Source organism: Capsicum annuum, chromosome 3, assembly GCF_002878395.1.
Source record: "Capsicum annuum cultivar UCD-10X-F1 chromosome 3, UCD10Xv1.1, whole genome shotgun sequence".
NCBI lineage: Eukaryota > Viridiplantae > Streptophyta > Magnoliopsida > Solanales > Solanaceae > Capsicum > Capsicum annuum.
In genome coordinates this window covers 235,301,878-235,312,910 of record NC_061113.1, presented here as the reverse complement: position 1 = coordinate 235,312,910, position 11,033 = coordinate 235,301,878, and the positions used below count along the sequence as shown (strand labels likewise).

Genomic DNA, 11,033 nt, shown 5'->3' with positions numbered 1-11,033 from the left:
GCCAAGATCTTTCAACTTTAATCTTGTTTTTTGTGATGATAATTTACAAATAATACACCAACAATGTATTGGGGGATCGGGGGTAGGGTGGGGTGGGGTGAAGGGAACGAAGGGGAGGGATTGAAGAAGTGAAGAAGATGAATTTGTTTTATTTTTATATATATAAAAAATTTGTAAAATTTAAAATGTGGATCCCGTATTTTTCCATAATTTTTTTGACTATTCACTCGCTATTTTTTTTTTTTAAATTTAACTTGTCAGCAATTTGAGGGAAAATTAATTTACTTGAAAGTTGTTAAAGGGGGTAAATAATTGACATATAAGTTTAGAGTGTAAAGTAAATTTTAACTACAAATTTAAGAATATTTCGATGTATATCTCAATTTTAAATAACTTTAATTTATATTTATGCTAAAAAATAAATTCTAACTTCAAAAAATTATAATTTTGATCGCAGGCCATAAAATATGGGTCTGATATAAAGTAAACATGGAATGGAGAAAGATAGCAATCAATTTTCACAATTAATTAATCTATCTCTTTCTTCATCATGATAAATCTCTTCTTCATCTTTGTTTTCATCTTCATCATTGTTCCACTTTCCTCTTCCGTTGAACACGATTCTCACTTGCTCAGACGAGGTCTTGTTCAACAGAAATACTTGGAAATCACTCGTCCATTGCCCTTCGCTAATCTCACTCCTTCCTGCACTCTTCCCATCCTCACTCATGACTTCGGAAATACGATGGGTCTTCCACCTATCTCCGTTGATTACACTCCTCCAGAGAAATGCTCTTGGAACCATGTGGCTCTTCAATTCAACGCATCTTGCAAAGGAGTACAGTATGACCGTATTGCTGCAGTTTGGCTTGACGGTGCCGATCTCTTACGTACCAGCACAGCTGAGCCTACTGTAGATGGCGTTTTCTGGACTGTTACTAAGGATGTTACCAGGTACACGTCCCTACTCGTCAAGGAGAATATTTCTCTTTCTGTTATGCTGGAAAATTTGGTCGACGATGTTTATACAGGTGTCTATCGTGTTAATGTTACTTTCTTATACTATGATGTTGATGATACGGGTGTTCCGTTGAAATTGAGACTGGTAGATGATGTGTTTGTGGATAGTCCCATAAGAGGAGGAGGTTCGTTGAGTTTGAATGATAAACCAGCAGATTTGATAATGCCTATTTCGGGTTATGGAGGTGAAGGATTTTGGTTCCGAATTCAAAGCGATTCGGAATTGCATGGGAAAAGTGTTGCCATACCGAAGAACACGTACAAAGCTGTCATGGAAATTTGCGTATCATTTCACGGGGACGATGAGTTTTGGTACTCAAATCCCCCTGATTCTTACGTAAGGGCAAATAATTTGACTAGCCAGAGAGGGCACGGAGCGTACAGGGAAGTTTTGTTGAATATAGATGAGAATTTGGTAGGATCCGTGGTTCCATTCCCTGTAATTTACCCAGGTGGAATTAATCCCTTGTACTGGGATCCAGTTGTTTCAATTGGGGCCTTTGATCATCCTTCTTACGACATCGACTTAACTCCATTTTTAGGGATTTTACTCGATGGTAAATCCCATTTTCTGTGGTTTAAGGTGGTGGATAGTCTCCCTTTCTGGCTTGTGGACGCCAATTTGCACCTTTGGTTAGATAAACAATGCACAGGTGATTGTGCAGTGCAGGCTGCAATTATTGATTCTGGAACTCCAGACTTTGAGATTGAGATGGAGCGATCTTCAGACTTTCAAGGTCTGGATGGATCGTACGAGGTTGAGATGAAGAGGAAGAGCGAGTATCGTGGGTGGGTGAAGTCATCAGCAGGCAATTTGACAACTACAGTTTCACGAGAACTCAAGTTCAAGAACAAGATAAAGTTTCATGAAAAGGGAAATGAAAAGAAGGTAAAGCAAAAAGTGAAAGAAGAGATTGAAATTAGTGTTGTAGAGTCTGAAACGGGTATCAAGATTTCTCATACAAGTCTGAAGAGGAAATATCCTCTAACGATAACCACTAAGACTAGTAAGCCATCGAAAGAGGATAATGGTACAAAATTGATGCTTTCTGAATTAGAAAATGAATGGAGTGAGAAGAAGAAGTGGGGTGAAGGATATTCTTCTTCTTCTTCTTCTTCTTCAAGCAGTTTGAAAAATGGGCAAAAATGCAAAGGGTGGATGAATGTTCAAGATAATGTTGTTGTTCAAGGTGAAGCAACTACTGAACAGAGGTATTCATATAATGGTGAAGCTAGTAGCTATTCTAGGGAAATTACAGCTGCCAATGGCAGGCTTATAAATGACACTGCTAACTACTTCAAGTTTGCTTCATTTACTACTATGTAACATCTTTTGGAACTATCCTTGTTAAATAAATGCTCTCCTACTAGGATATCTTTGCCTGTACTGCATCTAGGTATGACAATGGTGCGGGTGCGGGTGCGGTGCGGGTTTTGAAAAAACCCACAAGTTTTAAAACCGCATCACCTTTAAATCCGCATAAACCCGTTTCACATTTATACTCGCACATAACCGCATCGCACCGTCCCATGTTTTTATTTTTTCCTTTTTTTGAAAAAATCGCAACTCCTTTGAAAATCATAATATTTTTAAATCTACAACTAGGAAATAATAACTAATTCTATTATATCACTTTTCACTAAAAATTGTCAAAAATATAACGTGTACAAGTAATGATCAAATAGCATATTTTTATTAAATGATTAGAGATGTTAAAAAAGTTACTATAAAATATATATAATTTTAAGTATATTCACGAGAACAATACTAATTTTTAGCTTTTTTAAATTTAAATCCACATATATCCGTAATTCGCACCGCACCACACCATTTAAAAAAATACTTACTTTAATCCACCCCTCATTTGCACCACATAGCTTAAAATTCGCATCGCCCCATTGCCATCCCTGACTGCATTGCATTAGAGCAGACATTTTTATTTTTTTCTATATGTGCTAGATGAGTTTTGCCACAGCCCAACATAAGATATAAGTTTCAACAAATTTTCCCTTAATAAATTTGCAGTTTCTTCAATCAATCGAACACCCTGCTTCGAATTTAAAACATTAGGTATGAAAGTTTATTGCTCAATTGAAACCAAAAGAAATGCAAATTAGGTTTCCTTTTGCTACACAAACATAATTTTCCTGAGTCTGATGCAAAGGATTCCAGCATTTTTTAAGATTCTTCTCTGGAGAATTCGATTGACATACGCAATTCACAGGAAGAAAAGATGCAAAACTGAAGCAAATTCAATTTCCATAAATCTTTTGTTGAATTCATTAAACCAATTACGTGAATAATTACAATGAATGTCAATGTACACAGCTCAAGAGCTAATAATGTGAGAGAGGAACTAATTCTACAAACAATAACCGCACCTCAACTAATTCCAAGGGCACTTGCTGCCTCCCACAAGCACATGTATCGGGCAACTCTGCTCACCGGGGCTCTGCTTACCTCCTAGGAACATTACAAGCTGGAAATCTGATCGGACCAAATAGTTGAGTTCCTGCAGTGGACGGAAAATGACTCTGCCAACCTAATAGCATCTTGTACCCTAAGCCTAGTACCTTGTTGCCCAACAACTACGGATGCAACCTTGGCTGCTATGGAACCCATACTTTTCAAATCGGACACGCCCCTCAATAGTCCATACAAAATACCTGATGCATAAGCATCCCCTGCACCACAGGTATCCACGGGCATGCATGGTGACGGAGGAATATAGATAGCTTCACCTTTCACGCCAATGTAAGAACCTTTAGGCCCATCTGTGACGGAAACTAAAGGGACAAAGTGGCTAAGGTACCTTGTAGCAGAAAGGGGACTTTCTTTTGATGAAAAATGACAGAATGTTCTTGCTTCTTCGCTGTTCGCAAATACTATATCTGCATAATTTGCCATGATTTCCCTGGAACGAAAAATGTGGAAAATAATAAGGATAAATAACACTGTCATAGTGAAAGAAACAAATCGAGTTCACTATTACATGTCTAAACAACAAATTTTGTTTTTCTGACTCAAGTTTTCATGAAAATTTCAATGGACTGCTAGCCACTAGTAGACTTTAGCCTGATCAATATAGTCCTGTTCGAGATCTAGCATGGATCTGCATGCGCTTCTCATTACACATCGAGGATCCAAACTCCGACGAATGAGTTAACGCAGTTATCCAAGCTCTTCCCTTTCTACTTTTGCTTTATTGTCAAGGGTCTATTGCAAACAACCTCTCTACCTACGCAAGGTAGGGATAAGGCTGCATACAAGCCATCCTCCTCATACCCCACTTGTGAGATTACACTGGGTATGTTGTTGTTCTCCTTTTGCTTTACTAGAGTGGAGTTTTTTTCCCCTTTGGAATGATGGGGTGGGGGGCATTTTCAAATTTATTATGCGGAATCAAGATAGAAAATAAGGTTTTACCAGTAATCATCATAATGTCTCTCAATGCAGGACACATCTGATGCTGTGATGGCAACTAATGCTCCATTCTTGCGGGCTTTCTCGCAGACTTTTGAAATTGTTCGGACTGTATCAGGAAGTTCAAACAAATATCCTTCCACAACCAATATATTTGTTTTAGTAACTGCGTCCGCCAAGCATGGGTCATAGTTTATCCTTGACGATGTACCCTGGTGTCGCAACAGGAGCAGAGAAAAGCAGTTAAGAGACTCATGCTGCAGAAAGGACACACACTAAAACAAGATGTGGAAAGCAAAACAAAGCATTGATGCAATTTGAACCAGTGAGAAAGGTTTTTCTCTCCTAGTGGAAAGAGGTCGGTCGTGTTTCTTACTGTTTAAATAAATTTCTTAGGTAGGTGATTAAAAAGAGATGTTCTATCTTTGTTTCTATAAGGCATACTCTATCCTGTTCATATGAGGCTCATAACACTTTATCATGGCAAAGCAAAAGGCAGCTACAACAGTGACTTGTAGTAAGAGAACAATTGCATACAAGCCTCCGCTGAGACGCAATAACCCACTATTTATCTCCAACAAGAAGAAGACCACGAGAAGAGGGAAAATTTTGTTCTGTTTCTCTCTTCCTCTCCGTTAAAAGGAAAAAATCACACCTTTTCCTGGCTGCTCTAGTTTGCTTCTTTTCATAAAATGTATACACTAGCTCAGAGCCAGATAAAAGGTCTTTAAACCATTACTTAAGTGGTTTACTCACACATAATAATATTAGACAAAATAGTAAAGTTTAAGGTTCTTCCCAAGTAGGGATGGCAATGGTGCGGTGCGGGTTTTTACTAAACCCGCAAATTTTAAAACCGCACCGCATCACATTTAAACCCGCATAAACCCGCCCCACATTCATACCCGCGGATAACCGCACCGCACCGCACCGCCCCATGTTTTTATTTTTTCCCCTTTTTTTGAAAAATTTGTAACTCCATTGAAAATCATAATATTTTTAAATCTACAACTAGGAAGTAATAACTAATTTCTATTATATCACTTTTCACTAAAAAATTGTCAAAAAGTATAACCTGTACAAGTAATGATCAAATATCATATTTTTATTCAAATGAATAGAGATGTTAAAAAAGCTACTATAAAATTATTTATTTGTAGTGTTATGCATGTAGTTTTAAGTATCATAAAATTTAAGTAAAGAACACATATAATTTTAGGTATATTCACGAGAACAATACTAATTTTTAGTTTTTTTGTTAATTCAAACCCACATATACCCGCAACCCGCACCGCACCATTTTAAAAAAAATTTACTTTAACCCGCACCACACCCGCACCGCATAACTTAAAACCCGCACCGCACCGCACCGCACCGCATAGCTTAAAACCCGCACCGCATAACTTAAAACCTGCAGCGCACCGCATAGCTTAAAACCCGCACCGCCCCATTGCCATCCCTATTCCCAAGGTAGAGTTATTACAGGTCAACCCCCCCCCACCCCCCACCCCCACCCCCACCCTCCCCCCAAAAAAAGAAAAAATAGAAAAGGAAAAAGGTTCTATGGATGAATTGATCAAGAACTCTTTGCTTTAAACCATGGATCATCAGCTCCAGGTACCAATTGAGCATACTGCACCTTATATACCCACAGATAGTGATAGGGCGACAGGTTTGGAACTCTGGCTCCTATGCTATATCAGGTCTACAATATGTCTGGGACAGGGTTACTTTAATCTACTCAGCACCCAGCTAGCTGCCATTTCCATGCAGAAAAGGATATGCGCGAGTTACTATAGAAAATTTACTGACCTGATATGCTAGCATTGTTCGCTGAGCATCAGAAGTTGTGAGGACTATAACAGTTCCTGTCGTCCCATCCTTCACTGGTTCTGATAAAAAATTCACATTTGCTCGTCGAAGTTTGGATCTATATAAAAGTGATACAGCTCATGTCAATGGTCTGTCTAATTGACACATTAGGATTAAAACCAAACATTGTACAGTATATAACAAACTGTCTCAAGCTCCACATTTAATTGTTGGAAGGTTTTAATATTTTTCATATATAAATCATGAGTGGAGTACCGCTGGCATATATCAGAACAATTAAGGATATGTATGATGGAGCGAAAACTCAGGTGAGGACGGCGGGAGGAGACTCAGAGCATTTCACTGTCCTGACAGGATTGCATCAGGGATCTACTCTTAGTCCCTTTTTGTTTGCGTTGGTGATGGATGTGTTGACGCGGCGTATTCAAGGGGAGGTGCCGTGGTGTATGCTTTTTGCAGACGATGTAGTCCTGATAGATGAGACTCGAGGGGGTGTGAATGACAAATTAGAGGTGTGGAGGCAAACTCTTGAGTCTAAAGGGTTCAGGGTGAGCAGAAGCAAGACAGAGTATGTGGAATGCAAATTTAATGACGTGAGGCGGGAGAATGAGGTAGTAGTGAAGCTGGAATCACAGGAGGTATGTAAGAGGGATAATTTCAAGTATCTCGGGTCCGTGATCCAGAGTAACGGTGAGATTGACGAGGATGTCTCGCACCGTATTGGGGCGGGATGGATGAAGTGGAAGCTCGCGTCGGGGGTGCTGTGTGATAAGAAGGTGCCGCCCAAGCTTAAAGGCAAATTCTACAGGGTGGTAGTCCGGCCGGCCATGTTGTATGGAGCGGAGTGTTGGCCAGTTAAGAACTCCCACATCCAAAAAATGAAGGTGGCAGAAAGGCGGATGTTGCGCTGGATGTGTGGGCTGACTAGAGGGGATAGAGTTCGGAATGAGACTATCCGGGAGAAGGTTGGTGTGACGCCAGTGGAGTGCAAGATGCGGGAAGCCCGATTGAGATGGTTCGGACACGTGAAGAGGAGGGGCATGGATGCCCCGGTCCGTAGGTGTGAGAGGCTAGCGTTGGATGGTTTTAGGCGGGGTAGGGGTAGACCGAAGAAGTACTGGGGTGAGGTGATTAGGCGGGACATAGAGCAGTTACAGCTCACCGAGGACATGACCCTAGATAGGAAGGTCTGGAGGACGCGAATTAGGGCAGAGGACTAGGGCCAGTTTGGGTCGCTAGTGTAGGGAATTACTTGGTGGGGGTTTTATTCCTGTTATGATTCTGTGTTCCATGTTTTATTACGAATCTGTGTGCTTTCCTCTGTTTTATATTACTTATGGGTGCCGTATTTATGTTATGTAATCTGGTTCTGTGCTTTACTATGTGTTTGTGTGGTATCTCGTGCCTTGAGCCGGGGGTCTATCGGAAACAGCCTTTCTACTTCTTTAGAGGTAGAGGTATGGACTGCGTACATCTTACCCCCCAGACCCCACTAGGTGGGAATACACTGGGTTTGTTGTTGTATAAATCATGAGTGGATACTCATTCAAAAAATCTAGGATGCATAATAAAACTCTGTGCCAGACAGCTAGTGAAATCTCAAAGAGTCATGTACATCTTGTAATGAGAGCTTTGCATTGGGCCTCCTCTCTCCCAAAGTTTCTTGCTCTCCAATGTACATTATTTGAAGGCAACAGCCCCGGACTGCAGCACCATCACAATGACACAGAGAAAGAAAGTGGGAGTGGGGAAGATATTTGACTAGTGAGAAATAGCCTACTGGTAAGGGACCTCTTCTTCCAATCATACAATTGAGGATTCGAGACACCAATGGAGTAGAAGTAGGAAAAGCAGCTGTTGAGCCCCTAGGTAAGGGGTTCGAGGGGAGGACTTTACAAGTAAATATCAATCCCCGCACCCAAAAAAAAAAAAGTAGAAACGCGCGATAGCAGCATTAACAGTCACCTTCCCCCTAAGCCAAGAATGGGATAAGACTAAAAGAGTTGAACTTTACCTGTAAAATCCACCCAATGGATCACTTCCAACACTACCAGCCAAGGCTACATTCAGAGCAGGAACTGCTATTGGCTGACCACCAAGCCTGGCCAAGGCAACCAGACTATTAGAAAGTGATCCACCCGCAGCGGCCTTGTAGCTGCATCCGTCCATCGCACTCAGAACTTTACCCCTTTCCTCATGATTGACAACCTTTCTGGTACCCTTCTCTAATCCAAGCTTTTCCAGAAATTCATTGTCAACCACACCAGAAAAATCAACCTATATAATCGCAAAAGAACATCACCGCATGAAAGAACCAGGTACAATAACAAAGATATATCTCTATTATCACAACATCGTAAAACTTTGGTACGAGCAATGATTAACACAATAAAGTGGTACAGCAAAAGTTAATGCCAGTTAGAGCAGTGTGGTGAATACTACCATAGATTCATTCATGAAAGAGAAGATTTGAAAAAACATAAGATAAGAAGACAAAGATTGCACATAAATCTCACTTATTCTGAATTAGAAATACATCTAGATATAGCTTTAATGTATTTATCAAAAATTAAGTGGATGGAAAACATTATCTGTGAGGGAGTAAAAAGCATAGTGATCCTTCAACAACCCATTTTATTTCAATTTCATACAAAGGAGACCCTTAGAAACCTATATATTACAAACTTGTTTCCGCATTCTTTCTTTACAATGTAGGAACATCTTAATATGGAATTAATCAATATTCTCAGCATTCACGGTTTGTCATTGAGGGAATACAGAACTGTTCCATTTCATGTATAAATATAAAACAACATACATTCCAACACTTTGTTTGGATGGTTGTAAATATTGTTTCATAATGTATCATGTTGCATTGTATCAAACTGTATTGTTTTATACTTTTATGAATACAACGTTTGGATAGCTTGTATCATTTTTCATCATTACATAATGCCACACATCAAAAATAGAATTTAAATTAACAATCAAAACAAACATTGAATTTAGACTAACAACACGATACAATACAATAGGTAACAACCATCCAAACAATCTGTAGCAGTTGGACATCCTCTAAAATATTCCTACTGACAGTAAGTTAAAAAAAAAAAAGGGACAGCTCGATGCATAAAGGCTAAAGCTACCACTATAAGCAGGTTCCGGGAAGAGCTATTTCCACGGCTTGACCAGCAACAGTAACAGGTAGACGCAGAGAATCACCTAATTTTGTTGTCCCTACTGAAATTTAAACCTCAGACCTTGGGTTCTCAACCAATTTCATTGACCACTAAGTCACACCCTTGGATGCCGGGGTACATTCTAAGGGGTCGTTTGGTGTGAGGTATAAGGGGTAAATAATCCCGGGATAAAATGAATGACTTTTTATGATTTATCCCACGTTTGGTGTGGTATTAGTTACTACCAGGATTATTTATCCCACCATTTACTATCCCAGGTACATGGTGGGATAACTAATCCCGGGATAACTCTTTCCCAAACAAACGACCCCTAACAGTTGGGATCCCCTAAAGTATTCCTATCAACAATAAGTACAAAATGAAAAAAGGGGGTGCAAGAGAATTTTTACCATAGCTTGACCAAGACCCAAAACATCCCATCTTTGAGGAAAATCAGAACCCAAGTTCCCCACATCTTCCTCATCAACAATCAAGATTTGTTCATCATAGTCAGTCTCATCCCCTTGTTCATCATTCTCACCTGACCCAACATGCGAATTCTCCCCATCACAATTTCTATCCCAAGAGGAAAATTCAAATTCAGAGGAAGACGAAAAAGCCCTCGGAACCACAACATCGGCAGCCGAAACAAAACAACCCGAAGAACGCGAACAACACGAACCGGTACCGGAACCGAAAACTCTATTACTTGTTCCACCATAGCTAAAATTAGACTGATTCCTTAAAAGGGTAAGTAAATTAAACGGCGGTAAAGAAGTTTCTGAAGAGAAAGTTCTAGAAACTGTAGAACATGAAGAACAAGATAAGGAGACGAGAGAAAAAGACATCCTTTTTTTTTTTTTTCAAGAATTGCTATTTTGGGGTGAATTCAAGAATGAAAAGTAAAGGTAATTTTATGGGTTATTAATTAATTATGATGATTTATAGAGAAAAACGAAGGTTCATACAAATATGGTGTCGGCCGTCTTCTTCGTTTTTGGTGCCTGTAAGCTGAGGGCCTCAGGCTTGCGGTCACATACGAACGTGTACGCTCCTTTATCATCAACAAGTTAGCTCAACTATATATTATACGAGGAGAAAAATGAGTCCATAAATACTTCAAGTATTTAATTAAAAAAAGACTATAAATGGGTTTTACAATATCTCAAGTTAAAAAAAAAAAAGTTGCTTGAATAACTGAAATAGTTATTCGACAGTTGTATTAGTTGTCTCATCAACTTCTTTACAAAGTTATCGAATAACTTTGATAGTTATCAAATAGCTTCGCAAAGTTATCAAACAACTATTAAAGTTATTCTATAATTTTGCAAAATTATTGAAACAAAAATATTTAAAAAAAAAAATTATCCCTCTAACCTAATTTTAAAAATCACTTAGAAAACTTGTTTGGCCCTTTAGTTCAAAATACTACTATTTTATTTTGGATAATGTCAAAATGTTTCTTTAATTTTGTTTTTATGACATTTGTCTCTCTTGAAGTTTCGGATATTGTAGTTTTGCTCCTCATTTTATTTTGGGTTTTTTCTCCTTAGCTGAATAGATTTGGGGTTTTAGTA

General features: G+C 39.1%; 2 protein-coding genes across 2 annotated transcripts; one reads left to right on the top strand and one right to left on the bottom strand.

Moving 5' to 3' along the window:
• Positions 1 to 445: 445 nt before the first annotated feature.
• Positions 446 to 2,393, top strand: LOC107862914 (peptide-N4-(N-acetyl-beta-glucosaminyl)asparagine amidase A). Its single transcript, XM_016708627.2, has one exon. It carries the CDS (start codon positions 551 to 553, stop codon positions 2,345 to 2,347), a length of 1,797 nt encoding a protein of 598 aa, XP_016564113.2. The 5' UTR covers positions 446 to 550; the 3' UTR covers positions 2,348 to 2,393.
• An 870-nt stretch (positions 2,394 to 3,263) lies between these two features.
• Positions 3,264 to 10,567, bottom strand: LOC107862915 (uncharacterized sugar kinase slr0537). The gene is made up of 5 exons (XM_016708628.2): positions 9,867 to 10,567; positions 8,292 to 8,554; positions 6,257 to 6,374; positions 4,448 to 4,656; positions 3,264 to 3,935 (listed from the first exon to the last, which is right to left on the bottom strand). The coding sequence occupies exons 1-5, from the start codon at positions 10,302 to 10,304 to the stop codon at positions 3,494 to 3,496; spliced, it is 1,470 nt and encodes a 489-aa protein (XP_016564114.2). The 5' UTR covers positions 10,305 to 10,567; the 3' UTR covers positions 3,264 to 3,493.
• Positions 10,568 to 11,033: the final 466 nt, after the last annotated feature.

Coding starts and splice junctions, on each gene's coding strand:
- LOC107862914 (XM_016708627.2), top strand. CDS start 551: ATGATAAATCTCTTCTTCATCTTTGTTTTCATCTTCATCATTGTTCCA.
- LOC107862915 (XM_016708628.2), bottom strand. CDS start 10,304: ATGTCTTTTTCTCTCGTCTCCTTATCTTGTTCTTCATGTTCTACAGTT. Junction 8,555..9,866: donor TGGGTCTTGGTCAAGCTATG/GTAAAAATTCTC, acceptor GCGATTATATAG/GTTGATTTTTCTGGTGTGGT. Junction 6,375..8,291: donor CCATTGGGTGGATTTTACAG/GTAAAGTTCAAC, acceptor ACTTTTATATAG/ATCCAAACTTCGACGAGCAA.